Source organism: Pleurodeles waltl, chromosome 1_2, assembly GCF_031143425.1.
Source record: "Pleurodeles waltl isolate 20211129_DDA chromosome 1_2, aPleWal1.hap1.20221129, whole genome shotgun sequence".
NCBI lineage: Eukaryota > Metazoa > Chordata > Amphibia > Caudata > Salamandridae > Pleurodeles > Pleurodeles waltl.
Window position 1 is genome coordinate 38,610,586 of NC_090437.1, and position 16,968 is coordinate 38,627,553.

General features: G+C 44.6%; 1 protein-coding gene across 3 annotated transcripts in view; it reads right to left on the reverse strand.

The window, feature by feature from the left end:
* The window catches only part of CENPC (centromere protein C), a 904,489-nt gene that overhangs the window by 848,600 nt on the left and 38,921 nt on the right, over nucleotides 1-16,968 (reverse strand). For all 3 annotated transcript variants that reach the window (XM_069235766.1, XM_069235758.1, XM_069235777.1), the window contains exon 2: nucleotides 16,149-16,195. In XM_069235766.1, the coding sequence (XP_069091867.1) occupies nucleotides 16,149-16,195 (47 nt within the window). The remainder of the gene's footprint in view (nucleotides 1-16,148; nucleotides 16,196-16,968) is intronic.

Below are 16,968 nucleotides of genomic sequence, written 5' to 3' on the forward strand. Positions count from 1 at the left end.
CATCATAACCAAACTATATAAATTGCTCCTAGCAGAGGCCTGCTCTGACTTGGCACTAGCTATGTCCCTCTGGGATGCTGCCCCCCCCTCACCACTATCTCAGAAAACTTGGGCCGCAGCATTCTCCATGATCAAGAACGTATCTCGTAATACTAGACTGCGATACACCCAGTTCAACTACATTCATCACTATCTATCTATCTCCGGCCCGCATTAACAAAATATACCCGAACTCAAACCCTACATGCCCTAGATGCGCTACCCCTGCAGCAGACTTCTACCATATGGTATGGATCTGTCACCCAGCGAACACGGCTTGGCAACGTATTACCGATGCCACAGCGGACATCACCGCTCACACCCAAGCATCCAATCCGGAATCATGCTTACTTGGCATACGCCATCGCGATAAAGGAGAGAAACACCTTCATAAATTCATCGACCTTGCCTATGTAGTCTACAAGCGCTTGATTGCCACATACTGGAAGGCCCCACACGCCCAACACATGCTGCCTGGCTTCACGACCTGCATAGCCGTTCGCAAGCAGAGGTTCAGACATTACGCCAACTACAATATAGGGAACTGGCACAGGGCGGCGCTGAAATCTGGGATAATTTTGTGGTACACATAGAAGCCAGCGATGATACATACCCCCCTGAACATCTTGGAACCCAGGTATTACATTCCCTGTCAAAGCCCTACACCGCACAACTCCCCGAAGTCCTCCAAAAATCAGCCCAGACATCAACATATCCACAAGAAGCACAACAACATTAAGTTAAATAAGTTTCCCCTACAGCGACCCCCTGAGGTACCACGTGGACACAACACCACCACTCTTGGCGCTGCGCGTACTACTGTCTAGCCCAGCTCCTGCTCCACAGCTCACATACTCAACAGAAGTGCCACCCCCACCCCACAGACAAGTACGGTCTAAACACAGCAAATGCCCGCTTAAATATCCTCGGAATTCAAATGTGACCTTAATCATTAAGCAGATTAAAAAAATTAAAAAATTAAAATATGCATGCACTCTATGGCAGAAAACTGCTGTAAGAAAGTACCCTCTTTTTGACATGGTTACCCCCACTTTTTGCCCGCTGTCAGTGTGTTTTTGACTGTGTTCACTGGATCCTGCTAACCAGGACCCCAGTGACTGTGCTCTCTCCCTCTAAATTTGGTTGTCCCTGACTTTGTGCATCTTACAGTTGGCATAATGGTGCCCCCATGTAAGTCCCTAGTATATGGAACCTAGGTAGCCAAGGCATTGGGGCACCAGGATTCACCATGGATTGCAGCACGTGTTATGCCACCCATGGGAGCCCATGTGAAATGTGTCTGCAAGCCTGCCATTGCAGCCTGCGTGAAAAGCTGCATGCGCCCTTTCACTACTGGTCACTGCATCAGGTCACTGTAAGTTACCCCTGTGGCAGGCCCTCCTACCCCAGACAGCAGAGTGCAAGTACATGTGTGTGAGTGCACCCCTGTATGAGCAGAGGTGCCTCCACGAATCCCAGCTCAATTTTCCTGTACTTCTTGAGTGTGGGGAAGCCATTTTACCCAAGTACTAGACATAGGTCACAACCTATGTCCAGCTACACAATGGTAAATCTAAACCTTGGATGCTTGGAATCAAACATGTTGGAATCATACCCCAATACTGTTTCAAGTTTGACTGCATGATTCCATGCACTCCTGGGGCTCCTTAGAGGACCCCTCAGCTTTGCTCCTACCAGTCTGCAGGGTTTTCCCTGGCAGCCCACACTGCTGCCATCCTAATGACAGGTTTCTGCCCTCCTGCTGCTTGAAGACAGAACAAAGGATTTCCTTTGGGAGAGGACGGCAACACCCTCTCCCTTTGGAAATAGGTGTTAAATGGCTTGGGAGGGGTAGCCTCCCGAAGCCACTGGTATGCTTTGAAGGGCACATTTGGTACCCTCCTTGTATAAACTAGTTTTCACAAGTCCAAGGACACCCGGTCCCTGCTCTGGCACAAAACTGGACAATGGACACATTACCACCCCAGGGATGGTGCCCTGAGCTCCTAGAGGTGGCCACGGGATTCTGCCATATTGAATCCAAGGTGGGCAGAAGCCTCGGGGAGCATCTGAGTGGCCATGTCAGGCAGGTGACGTCACAGCCACCTCCATGACCAATCTCTCTTTTAGGTCTATATAGGGTCTCCCTCTTGGGAAGGTCCTCAGATTCAACATGCAAGATTCCAGCAGGATTCCTCTGCATTGTTTACTTCAACTTCTGGCCAATGGAACCGCAAGTGGATTTCACAGGAACCCACAATCTGCAGCTCCATTGACAACTTCGTCCTGCAACATTGTTTCTCATGCTCCTTCCAGCAACCCAACATTTCCCTGGCTGTGCATCCTCTGAGGGCAGCAAGTATTCAGTCTGCACTAGAAGCAAGAGAGAATCTCCCTTGCCTCTGCAGGCACCAACTGCATCGACGACTGGCCGCATGGATATCCTCTCCTGCAAAACTGCATGGATCCTGCAACACAGGTGGTGGTCTGGAATGGTCCCCTCCGTCCCCTCTACCAGCTGTCCAATTTGGGAGGTGGAGAGTCTCTGCCTCTCCTTGCAGGATAGTACCCCTGTGCAACACGACTCTTGTACCTACCAAGTCTTGTTGGCTCTTCTTCCAAGGGATCTTCGGGCTCCATGTAGCCACGGCCTCCAGCACTCTTCTCTGCAAAGCACAGTCTCCTGCCTGCTGCTTCAGCGTCGTGGGACTCCTCTCTATATGAGCTGACTGGGGTTCACTGCGACTCCTGTGCCTGCTGCCTGTGAGTTGCCTATGGGGGGGGGGGGGGGGGAGGGGGGGAGGGTGCATCCTTGACTTTTGGCTCTCCTTACTGCTGAGAGTCACCTGGGATTCCCCTCCTTGAGTTGAGTCCCTCCGGACCTTCCTGGTCCCCAGCAACTCTAACTCATGCCTTTGCCAAGGCTTGTTGGTGGTTTTTCCACAACAGTGACTGACTGCAACTCTTCCACCGACGTGGGACACTGACTGCATCACTTCTAGAACTCTTCTTCTGCTCCTGTGCCGCACAGCCGACTCCGGGTCCTCACTGACGACCTGGTCTCGCATCTCTAGAAGGGTGGGTAGCAGCTCCTGCCCCAAACGGACACTCCAACTTGAACTGAATTTGGTTCCCTCAATTTGCAGGTCCTCTTCTGTCAGGAGCCATTGTCTGTTTCTTCCAGTCTTGCACAGTCCTTTTACAAAGTTTACCTGTGGGTTCGTGAAAAACCAGGTACTTACCTCTTTTGTCGTGGTCGTTGAGGGGCACTTTGGTACTTACCTTTTGGGGTTCCTAGTTCCTCCAGCTCCCCTCTACAGATTCCACTTCGGGGTCCTGCCCTTCACATTCAATTTACTTAGTATATGGTTTGGTCTCCCCCTAGGGTCTCCATTATTTTCGGTTATTGCAATGTTTTCCATTGCTTTTTATGCCCATTCCTGATAACTAATATGTATACAATAGTGTGGTTACTCACCTGCTTGTAGAATATTGCCTACACACTATCTTAGCATTTGTGTTACCAAAAATAAAGTACCTTTATTTTTATAACAATGTGTGGTTCTCTCATGTGTGTAAGTGCTGTGTGACTGTAGTGGTATTGCCTAAGCTTCGCATGTCTTCTAGAAAAGTCTTGGCTGCTCATCCACAGCTACCCGTAGAGAGCCCTGGCTTCCTAGACACGGACTACACCTCACTAATAGGGGATACCTGGACCTCATATAAGGTGATAACACCATAGGTGCTCACCACACACCAGGCCAGTTTCCTACAACTCCCACTGAACATTTGCCCGGCAACCAAAATAGTAGTAACAACATGGCAGACTAATGTCGGAAATGGGGTGGAAACGTAGACTCATCCCCAAAACGCGACTGTGGGAGAGCTCCAGGCTAAAGCCAGTTGTGACACTAAAGAGTTTCTCAGGTTAGAATGCCGTAGGGCTATCCAGTTTGGCATACGTGTGGGATGCAAATGGAGTGGTGCCCTTTGCGCACTTAAGACTAACTTGCAAGATACCAGAAACACAGTGGCTGCAATATGCTACAGTCCATCATGCACTTAGGGCGTGCATACCATCAGACAGAGAAATACAGCAAAAATCCCCTCTAGAAACTAGACTCCTTAATGGGAAAGTAAGCGAGAAACTTAGCTCGCTGACGTATGGTATCCTCATGAGGAACACACAAACATCTCTTCTGCCCTTACAGGCCAAATGGGAACAGGACCTGGAGGATTTGGATGAGGAGGACTGGCAAGAAGCACTGGCACACCCTCCTGGGATGGCCATAAAGCTAGCTTCTGACTGATTCAACTTAAGGTTCTCCACAGAGTGTACTATATTTCTACCCTGCTCCATAGGATAGGCAAAATAGTTGATGCACATTGCCTCAGAGGCTGTGGCATGGAGGGCACCATCCAGCACAAACTGAAAACCTGCCCCCGTATCCGTCCCTTCTGGGAGGGAGTTGGAAGATCTCTGGAAGAAGCCACAGGCAACACACTGGACTTGACAACGAAACGGCAGTGCTGGGAGTGTGCGAGAACACAGATCACACACAATATCAAAAACACCTGGTTAATCTTGGACATATTGTAGCAAAACAAGATATCACACAGAAACGGGGATGAAACACTCCCCCCACACACAAGAGAGGGGGAGACGGGAATGGAATATTGCAGCGTGCAGGAAAGAGAGGTATATAAGGGATGAGGGTGTGCAAACAAATTTGAGAAAATACAGGGCAAATGGGATATATAGGGTGCCCCTGATGATACGGGCTCCAGAAAAAAAATGTTAGCACACCCCCCACCATCACCCTCCCAATAGGGCTGCCACTGCGGAGACCATAACTTTTATGGCCAAGGGGAACAAAAAATCAATATACTGGCACCCTATTGAATATGAACTGGGCGGAATGTCGGGATGGGAGGGCTAGTGATCAGGTTTACTGCTGTTCTTATTAGTATGAATTGCTATTATTATTGTTGGTGCTACAACTGTGATAAACAAATTAAATTTTAAAAAAACAATTCTTAAAAAAAAAATAACATCCTGGTCTGCAACATTCTTAAGTCCTTTCTTCTAGTAGTTTGCTAATCCAAGGAAACATTACATCACCTTCTTCCACAAGGCACCAAAGAACCTGCCAACACTTCAAAGTCACTGAGACACTAAGACACTTAGGTTTAGAAAAAATCTAGATAATTCTTATATTTAGTAGAAACAAAGGATAACCAAGCTACAGTTTCAAGTGAATTTTGTTCCACTAAATAATCTGGTTGTAAACTGTTCGAATTGCAATTTTGGATACAATATTCAGACCCCAAAAACAATGTATTGGCTTCCGATCTGATGCAGGGGTTGCACTCAATCAGCCAAGCCAAAAACTGTCAGAAACCCAGCAGAGGTTATTGAATTAAATTCAAGTATTTAATGATGTCTGGTCATAGTTAATTGTATAGATACAATTTATTTTGTTTACTGTTAAACCTATACTGTCATGAGTGCTCAAATGATCCCATAATTTAATGTCTACTAAGTAACCAGGGGTAGGGTAGAAGGATACAAGAATGGAGAATAGAATCAGACTCTAGGTTGTACTTTCCAGTGGGCTCTCTTCTTGTGATGGTTTTTCTGGCTGACTAGGTAAATCCAGGATTGTGATATTTTCTAAATGCTTTGGAGTTTAATTTACATCAGGACCTATGAAGTGGGCTGATTGTTTCTCTGTGAAATAACCTATGTCCTTCCTGACAGTAATAAATTGGATTAACTGGGGTGGGTAGTTACCCACCCCAGTTAATCATCACAAGCCTTGTTAGGGTCAACCCTTAATGTCACTAAACTAGCCCGCGCCCAACCCCCTGGTAGCTAAGGCACAGAGCAGACACGCCTACCTTGGAGCAGTGTGTAAAGTATTTTTGCAGTACCAAAACAGCAATAAAGACTTAGGGCCTGATTACAACTTTGGAGGAGGTGTGAATCCGTCCCAAAAGTGACGGTAAAGTGACGGATATACCACCAGCCGTATTACGAGTTCCATAGGATATAATGGACTCGTAATACAGCTGGTGGTATATCCGCCACTTTACCGTCACTTTTGGGACGGATTAACACCTCCTCCAAAGTTGTAATCAGGCCCTAAATGCAAAACAATAAAATTCCCAACCTGTGAAAAAGTAGACTCTTTCTAGCATGGTTACCCCTACGTTTGGCCTCTTTGTGATTGTGTGTCAGTGTGTTTTTATAGTCTCACTGGGATCCTGTTTGCCAGGACCCCAGTGCTCATAGTTTGTGGCCTATTGTGTGTATTGTCAGTAGTGCTTTCTGCTAACGATAATTCCAGTGCTTATGCTCTCTCTGCTTCCATATTAGTCTCTATAGTTTAGTGATTTTCATACTCCAATTCCAATTCCAATTGGCACACTGGACCCTCCTTATAAGTCCCTAGTATATGGTACCTAGTTACCCAGGGTATTGGGGTTCCTGGAGATCTTTATGGCCTGCAGCATTTCCTTTTCCACCCATAAGGAGCTCAGACAAACCCTTCTTCGTGACTGCCACTGCAGCCTGCGTGAAATAGTGCACACACTATTTCACAGCCAATTTTACTACACTTAAGTAACTTATAAGTCACCTATATGTCTAACCTTCATGTACTGAAGGCTAGGTGCAAAGTTACTAAGTGTGAAGGCACCCTTGCACTGGCAAAGTTGTCCCCACGATGTCCAGGGCCAACTGCCCGGACTTTGTGAGTGCGGGGATACCATTACACATGTGCATTACATTTAGGTCATTACCTATATGTAGCTTCACAATGGTAACTCCGAATATGGCCATGTAAGGTGCCTAAGATCATGGAATTGTCCCCCTTTCCAGATCTGGTATAGGGGGGCCAATCCCATGCATCCTGGGGGCTCCACCATTGAACCCCAGTACTGCGAAACCAGCTCTCTGACCCTTACACTGCAGCTACAGCTACTGCTACCTCACAGACAGGGTTCTGCCCTGCTGGGGTCTGAGCAGCTCTGTCCCAGGAAGGCAGAACAATGCATTTCTGTTGGGAAGAGGGTGTTACACCCTCCACCTTTGGGAATAGGTGTTACAGGCTTGGGAGGGGTGGACTCCCAGAGCCTCTGGAAATGCTTTGAAGGGCACAGATGTTGCCCTCCTTGCATAAGCTAGTCCACACCAATTCAGAGACCCACAGTCCCTGCTCTGGCATAAAACTGGACAAACGAAAGGGGAGTTCCCACACCCCTGTCCATCACCACCCCAGGGGTGGTGCACAGAGCTCCTCCAGTGTGTCCCTGGCATTAGCCATCTTGTTTTCCAAGGTGTGGGGGCACTCTGGAGATCTGAGTGGCCAGTGCCAGCAGCAGACCCCTTCTGATGCCTGGGTAGGTAGCCAATCCCCCTCTCAGGGCTATTTAGGGTCTCTCCTGTGGGTTCCTCTTCAGATTCAGTTTGCAAGACTCCTCCAGGAATCCTCTGCATCCTCTGCTTCAGCTTCTGACCGTCGGATCAACCGCAAACTGCTCCAGGAGCCGCTGTAACTGCAACAAAGTATCCAGGACGACTCCTATGAACTGCAACTTCAGCTCCAGCCAGCATTTGCAACAGTTTCCCAGGTGTGCACGCTCTGAGGACTCCCTGTCTTCACCCTGCACCAGAAGAACCGGAAGAATCTCCTGTGGAGTGACCGAGTCGCTTCCCTGCTCCTGCAGGTACCTTCCAAGACAATGACCGGTTCTCTGGGACTCCTCTCCTGATGACGAGCGTGCTCCCTGGATCACAGGTGGTAGACCAACACAACCCAGACTGTCCTAAGGTCCAGCTGTCCACATTTAGAGAAAGTAAGAGCTTGCCTTCCCCGCATCATCTCTAGCTCCTTGGGCTTCTGTGCACGTCTTCCAAGAATCCTTTGAGCACAGTGTAGCCCAGGTCCCCAGCACTCCATCCTGCAACGCTCAACTCACTGAGTTGTACTCCGGCAGTGTGGGACCTTCTTTTATTGTGCTGCACCAACTGCAATTTGCACCTTCGTTGTCCCCGTGTACTGGGTCTCCTGTGGGTGCTGCCTGGTCATCTGTGGGCTCTCTCCAGTGTTGAGAGATCCCTCTGCCTCCTCAGTCCGAGTAGAGGCCCCCAGGTACCTCCTGGGTCCAGGCAGTGCCATTGTGACGCAAACCGTGCCCTTGCTTGAACCAAGGCTTGTTGGACGAATCAAGCAATGCAAACAGCCTGCATCCAACATCTCGACATGGGACATCTCCTGCACCACGCAGGAACCCACAGCCATCTTCTTCAGTGCTCTTCTGCAGACTTGTAACAGGAGAATCATCTTCTAGGCTGGCAGGGGCTTGTGTCCTTCTGCGACCTCTGGACTTGGTCTCCTCTCTTCACAGGTCTTCAGGTCCAGGAATCCACCATATGCTGCTTGCAGTCATGCTTGGTCCTTGCAGTAACTGTGATTGCGACTTGTATTGTGTCCTGAGGAAACTTGCAGTACTTTACTCCTACTTTTCTGGGATCTGGGGTGGGGTACTTACCTTTGGTGTTTTCTTACACTCCCAGCACCCCTCTACAAACTACACTTGCCTGGGGAGGAAGTCATGGTTCAGTTCCACTTTCTTAGTATATGGTTTGTGTTGCCCCTAGGCCTATTGCGTTCTATTTTATTTCCTACTGTTTGCACTATTCTATGACTATTTACTTACCTGATTTTGGACTCTAGTGTATATATTGTGTTTAATACTTACCTCCAGGAGGAGTATTGCTTCTAAGATATTTTTGGCCTTCTGTCACAAAAATAAAGTACCTTTCTTTTTGGTAACACAGAGTATTGTCTTTACTTGTGTGTGAGTACTGTGTAAATATAGTGGTATTGCAGGAGCTATGCATGTCTCCTAGTTCAGTCTAAGCTTCTCTGCTACAGCTACCTCTAGACAGCCTAAGCTGCTAGACCACTGTCTGCATTTCACTAACAAGGGATAACTGGACCTGGTATAAAGTGTAAGTACCTCGGGTACCCACTACAAACCAGGCCCGCCTCCTACACAACCTGAATTAGAAAGCAAATAGAATAAAATGTAATAAACAAAATGACATAAAAATTACAAAAATCTATAAGGCAAACGGGAAATATGATTATTTTTTTAAAGTTTTAAGTAGGAACAGCACCAACAAGCACAAGGTGACAGGGATAGTCAATAGTAGAAGTAGCCCGGGACCCAGGTGCAAATTGATGCTGACTGCGATGGAGCCCCAGTCGGATACACTAACTAGGTTCATTCTGAACAAAGATTTTAACTTCTGACTTTAGTCTGTTTAAGGCTCGAAAAATGTATTTGACCACTCACTTTGGTGAGTCATATTTGATTAGGTGGTGCTATTTTTAGGACTTACTCGCCCCATCTGGCGAGTTGATAAAGAGCAGGCAGTCTGTTCGGTCAAAAAGTGGAGGAGTAATAAAAGACGCTTTTAACTCTTGTTCTTGTGTGTCACATTTGCTCGTAGTTCACAGACAGAGGTCAAAAGTGAGTCTGTCCTAAGATTAATTTTCCTTCTGACTGCAGAGTTTCAGAATTTAGTAAAGTGAACTGCCTGACCTGTTGTTTAGAGTGTGAAATAAAAGGCTGTAGGGTGTGAGGTTTATCCTAACACACAACATTTAAATGACTAAGTCAACTGCACAAACATTTCAAAATCTACTTCAGTAGCTGTGACAGCCCATTTTTACATTGAGCGTGCAAGTGCTCTGGCCTGCTGTACTCGTTCATGGGCTTGCCTTTTAAAAATCCTTTGTTAACAATGGTAAATGCTTTATGTTTGTCCCTCCTTGGGGCAGTTTTGTTACCGCCTTGGCCATCAACGCTGTTACATGGATAATTTATATTTTGCTGATACGTATGACTGCAAGCAAACCTCCTTTTCCTCTTGTGTCTCTCCTTCGCACTCAGGGCAGCTGTGGAACTTTGAACTGGCTTGCTCATGTCAATTGTTTTACTTTTTGTTTTCTATTTATGTGGCAAGAAAAGTCCAGTTAGGAATTTACAAAGCTAATAGCTCTAACTCGAGCAAACGCGAAACTCACTGCATTGCAAATGCCTGTATTTCTGTGTGATGAAAAAAAATATTTTAATAGGATGAAAACAAATTAGAATACTTTATGTGTTGATGTCCAAAGGATATGTTTTCTGAACCCCAGTTTTCACAGACTTAATACACTATATAGTTTTATCAGTAAAGCTGCAAGTTAGTGGAAAGGTTTTTGGACGTTTCTTGGAAATTTACTGTGTGTAGATGTGGTAGTATCCTACCACATTATGGTTTAGTAATATATTTATAAAAAATGAGTGTTTAAACAAACTGAGAAACACTCCTGCCCCAATGATAATGATATTAGTAAACTAAAAGTAAGTTATGGGTCATTTGTCCCCTATATGTGGGCTAGTTTCTTGTGATACATGCAACAAGCTTTAGTCTACATAATCAAACAAGAGGTTTTTTTGTACTGGAGAAATGTTGAGCTCACATATTCGAAGGTGCAATCATATGCGTGAATGAAGAAAAAGGAGACTCTAAACCAGTGGTTCCCAACCTGTGGTCTAGGGACCCCTGGGGGTCCTCGAAGCCTCCTCAGGGGGTCTGCGACTGCTTAGAAAATTTATATTGTTAACAGATTAGGTCCCAAGCTTTCAGTAATGACTCGGGGGGGATCGCTGGATTCCAATAAAGACTGAGTGGAATGATAAAGTGGGGGTCCACAGAAGTCAAAAGGTTGGGAACCAGTGCTCTAAACTATTTGCCTAGGACTGTGTTTACGGGTCAAGAACATTACAATTAGGTCAAGTAAATTATTCAAGTTACTCAAACTGCAGGTCTAGTAACATTTTTATGATTTTTCGAGCGCTGCCTTTAAGTACCAATCAAACAATGGGTGCACACTTTTAAAGCACCCCAGGGCCCCAACCGGTGGCACTTAAAACAGTACTTAATTTGTTTAAATAAATACATTTAAAAAAAGCACAGGTGCCCAAGGCTCTGCTCAGAAGACTGCAGCTGGTGGTTTTAACTGTCAGTGCACCGAATATCAAGGCTGAGTAGTCTTAAATCCACCTCATGGCTTTTTATTCAATTATCAGACTCTCTGGAACTTTATCTCAGCCTTGCAGGTTCTGATTTTCTCAGTTTGTGATGGTTTTCTCAGTCTGTCTCTTTGTGTTTATACTCTCTTGCTCTTGAGAAATGTCTCACAAGTAAACATAAGCGCCGGTATCCATAAATGAGTGCTGGTGGGCGCCACTAGCAACCACTGCCACAAATTAAGCACTATGGCGAGGTATCAGACACAGGTCAACCGCAGGGCCCAGTTCAGGTCCGATTCCCACTGGTCAGTTGGGCAGTTGCAATAAAGACGTCTTGTAGTCAGCTTTACCCCTGTAGCAGGTTGTATCCCTGCAGCCTGAACAGGAGGACATCCGTATTACCCTTGAAGATTACTTCTTTGCCCCGTGTACAAGAGGGAGCAGGCCCAGATCTTCAGAGCTCCTCTCAGTTCAGACAGCAGGTCTAGTCTTCTGTTCTTCCTCAGCTCCTGGAGTGTTCAGAAGTGAGGGGCTAGAGGTGTCACAATTATATCTGGCACATGCTAGTCGGTGGTAATAACTCCTAGGACCGACCAAACCAATGAGGTAAAACTTCCAGAGGCCAATGCTATGCCCTTTGGGCATTTTCAAGACAGTGAAATTCTTCATTAATACTAAACTTGGGCCCTGAGTTCTGGGTGTGGGGAGTGTCCTCATGTCCTCCCACACTGAACACCAAAATCCAGTTTGGGCAGCCCTGCACAAATAATAAACCCAGAGACAGAGGTCTAACAGAGCAAAAGCCGGGTTTGCAGCAACCGGTGAACACACAAGAATCGTTTGAACATACTGTTTCACTCCCTTTCAAGTGCAGCACAAAGGACCTCATTAAGAGTCTGGCAATCATTAGACCGCCAGGCTCGTGGATGGCAGTCGGACTGTCGCCAATGCGCACATTACAACCTTGGTGGTCAGCCTGCCAGGGAACTGCCAGCTCAGCCAGGATCTGAGATCCCGGCGGTCTGGAGGTGGTAGCGGTCCTAATCCACCAGGGCAGCCCTGGGGATTACGACCCCCTTCTCCACCAGCGATTTCATGGCTGTACTACTGCCATGAAAATGCTGGCGGAGAACGGGTGCAGGGGGCTCCAGGAGGGGCCCCTGCACAGCCCATGCAAAAGTCGAAAAATACAGGGTGACCACACAGAAAAGCCAAAAATGTTATACTGACTAGTGCACCAAGATCGAGTAGTCACAAGAACACACTCCAAGCCATGAACAAGTAACTATCAAACCAGCAGATGCAATGCGTAGCATTCATTTTGAGTCCGTTCTCTGAAAAACGATTTTATTAAGTTTGCCTAATGAAACGTTTCAGCATTCTAGACACTAGTTTGCAAATTGCCAAGTTTAGAACTATTGGAAAGAAATTCCAAATTGTCACAATTTTTCTCTAAAAACACATTAAACTCACACACATCAAATTTCACAACCAATTAATTCTGAAAATCGGTTAAACTGTCAACAGTTCATTGGCACTATCCCAGGCATATCTAAATATCCAAGAATCCTTAATAAATTATTCTTTAAACAAAAAAAAACAAAAAAAGAAGGAGTAGCATGTTTCCTGAATGCAAACTTTCGACAGTCATTGCTGAGACAAGTCAGCGTGATTACACACTGCTTTTGGAGACAACAGACAATTTGCAAGGTCATGTCAAGATTTTGGTTACTCCTGCCACATTAGTGTGTTTTATAATGATAAAAAAAATGAGTGCAGTATATTTGGGAATTTGTGTTTTTACGAAAGTGTTTTATGCATATTTTGAGTGCAAATTTACAAAAACAACATGAATTCATTTGTTTTGTTGTGAGCAAGTGCACATAAGTAGGCCTGGGTTTTTCTTCCTGGTTACCACTGTATGGCTTGAGTTGTCAGAATGTTTATATATGGATATGTATAAAGTCAACTGTCTTGAAAGAACCAAATAAAAAGAAAAACAAATGTTTGGTTGCAGTTTTCTGTGATAAACGGATAGATGTTCAGTATAGAATTGCTTCATAGAGCCACTGAGGTGATTTAAAAATGAGTTTGTCATTGTTAATGTATGATTACCTAACATAACCTAGTAAAGTATGTGTTTGTTTGCACTACAAATCTGATTATATGTATAACAATTTTTAATTAGTAAATCAAACATTAGTTTTATGATCTGGATGGCCTAGTGTGCCTTATTTTCTTTGATTGTATGTCTTAGTTCAAATTATAAGTATCCTGCATCACTGCCAATTTATTAGAAATTTGCATAACTCCTGATGGGGTGTGATGAACGAAATCCTGAAACATTAAGGTATAATTTAGCTGGATTCCCCTATGTTCAGCCAAGGGAAAGAGTAAAGCTAGTTCCTAATACAGTTCTCAACAACCGAAGAAGAGAAGCCATGCAACTGTTCTGGCACTGAAGAGCAGAGTGCAGTGAACCAGCATAGCAAGGGTGCATGAAGAGCCGTAGAGTGTTTTTAAATCCTCAGAATGCTGCATTCAAGAAGGAGGGGGTGCAAGGGCTTATTTGAAGATGTGCAACAGTCAGGTGAAGAAATGGATATTGCTTCCATCCAACAACACAGTAAAATGCTGACATACTGGAGAAAGCCAGTCTCAATCCACTGTGAAATTGGCAGAGAAGAAAAAATTAAGGGCTTGACACATTGAGTTCCTGGAATAGAAAGTAGGCTAGAAATTGAAATCCATTAAAGTGCAATCTTTAGAGCTTCTGGCTACAAAAGCTATTGCAGTGCTGGAATGTGTGGCCACTATCAAGAGCTGCGTCAATACAAACTATGGTGAAGCTGAACAAGAAGGCCTAACAACTTTAGGTGGGGGCTTCCCTTGCTCCAGTCACGTTTATAGTCAATTCTGAGTCACTACTTGCAAAGATTAAAAAGATATTCATGGACCGGGTGAGAGCACATTGAGACAAGGTAGGGCCACTAGTGAGAAAGGTGTATCAACTTCCCTTCAGGGCTAAGAAGTCTTTGACAATTCTGTGATGGGGCTGCTTCACTGCGCAGAGGTGAGGGAGAAAACATTGCAGTAAGTAGTCAGGAGGAAGCTAGTGCTAAGAGAAGAGTACAGGCTACATTTATATGTCGACTTAAACCCTGGCGCCCTAGCTAGAAAGAGGGTTTTGATGGTGATAAAAAAAGAAGATGGTGAAGCAGTGCCTTGTGGGATGACAGGGCAAGAACTACGTAGAATACCAAGGAAACAGAGGGCCTTTTTCTCAGGTTGAGTCACCGTATGTTTTTCTAGAAGAACTGGCTGAGCAGTGATTCGCAGTCACTTTCAGAATCATAACAGAGCTGCCTGGGAAATACCTTTGAGGGAGTGGGGAATTGCAAGAGGATAATGGATTTCGTGATTTTGTCCTGACTGGGCAAGAGAGATATTTCTTCCAGAAGAATTTGGAATGGCAGCTAATGTAGGTAAAGCCCAAACAACATGTTGACGTTCTAAATCTTTTATTCTGTGTCTGTCTGCTTGCATTTCTCCCCCATCCTTTTGGTTCCTACAGGGACTAGTGAAATATGTTGTGCTTATCAGCAGCACATAAAGGGATTTTTGAACAAATTACAGATCTTGGAAGTTTGAGTGATATAGGGAAAGGTGGGTAATGTAAGCAATATTAAATGTATATGTTTTTCGCCCATGAGCTTTTGCGTCTGTAAATAGGTTAAAATAAAGGAACAAATTAGGAATAGAAATATAAAGTAAGCAGTATTAACAACCTGACATGCAAAAGTACAGGGCTTAATGTGTTCACTCAAGCAATATGCTTGAAACCTGCAGACGCAGAACTGAATGCAAGCAGCTTAAAGGGCCTTTCATCTTTCCAAGGTTAACAAAACGAAGATCACTGAATTGCCACTTAACACTGGCAGTTTTAAAGTGCTACGTAATGATAAGCTTGTAGCAGTGCGCAGTATCTAAAATAGGTTATTTTTCATCACCTCCCAGTAATTTCAATTACATAGAAATTAAGATATTACACTTATCTGTTCCAAATGGCTAGGGAGCATTTGGACAGCAATTAAAACTCTTTCCATCTACTCTAAAATGCCAAAGTGTTCAACTCAGCAGTGTCTTCCTGCTGCTGACTTTTCAAATATGGATGTTCAAGTCCCAAAGAGTTCAATGTTCAAAGCACATGGTACTTTGGGCACTGAGGGTCCCCTGCCCAGACTGAGAAAACAGATGGCTGGTTGCAGGCAGAAATCTTCCCCACTTCCAGCCTTATTGAGAGCCCTAGCCCAGTCCCAATCTCTGTCCGGAGACCTGATCCAATCTACATCAGCCTGCAAGACCATGTCCAACAACGTCTCTGTAAAAAGGTAATATCAATCCATGCCCTCAGTTTCTTAAAGGAGGTCACATTTAATTCAATCCGCTAAATCAGGACCCTCATATCTTTTGGAAAATACATTCTCTTCTTATCTCTGCTGGGGGATACAACTTTCCATTCATAACAATGTTTGAAGTCTTTTTAAAAACAATGCAGAAGGCGATTCCCATTCAGATTCTTAAACCAGGTGACATGAGTAACAAGCACTCATGCCTAATCATCATATAATTAGATTATGATAAAATTAAATTAAGACTCCTTAAATGATGAATACTGTATCTATTGGAGTTAACAATAAAAACTATATTTGCATAGCAGCTAACATTTGTATGATGTACAGTATGACCCATAAAAAAGATGGTGCTACATGTCTGAGCTGAACTGCTCAGACCCTGAATAATAAATGTAAAACAGCTGAAACCAGATTCATGTTGGTCCTGAGCAGGCCTATCCAAAACTTAGGTAACCATTTTGTTAATTATCAGTGCATTGATTCTGTGATGTTTAACGTACCACAACATAAAAAGGCAGAAATCACAGATGTACTGTTGACAACACTGGCAAGCCAACAGTACCAAGGAAACTTTAAACAAAAATAAATGTGATAATTTACCTTTCCGTTTTGCAGTATCTTGTCCTGTATTCATTTCTGAATCGGTCCTGAAAGGTGTAAAACCAAAATTCAAGTACCTCTTTTACGCTTTATTTTTCCAATATTTACAATCCACTGTGGCTAAAAAGGCAACAAAACAGTGATGGCACATGTAATGGGATAACACTATGTGTTCCCTACACTCACTACTTAAAATGATAAGAGATAAATCTACTAAAATTAGTTAAGCTAACTTACATGAAGGTTACAAGAGTTGTATCTCAGTAAGTAGTTACAAGCACTGAAATGCTTTGGACTTTCAGCAGACTTGTATTTTTTTATCACGTGTTCGGTCAATAAAAATCATTACACGAAGAGAAGAGAAAAAAAGACACAAAAAAAAAGAAATAAAGGGAGCCAAAGAATCATAAAATACAGTAATAAAATTGGTTTAGGTTAAACTGTTCAGCTGAATTACGAAGTACTACAAAGTTGCTTGCTGGCTGGCTGTGCACGCTTGTCTTACTTGTTTAGTCTCTTGAAGAAGGTGCCCTAATTTACCCAAGAATTTAGCCAGTCTGCAGCTAAGCTGCACGTCGTCCCCTTTAAAGCCTGCCAATATTGCCGGTCTGCACCTGTGCAGCCCCTTTTGAAGCCAAACTGGTTGTAGGAATCTATTACGATCTGTTGTAGTGCTTTTGCATAGGCATATCTGATGGATCAGGGTTTCCGGAGCCAGCCCACATAGTCGACAGGTGTCTGTCATATTGACTCCCATCCACCTAGGGAGGTGACCGTATGTTGGAAGGCAGCCCATTTGGTATTTCATAAAGGCTGCTTT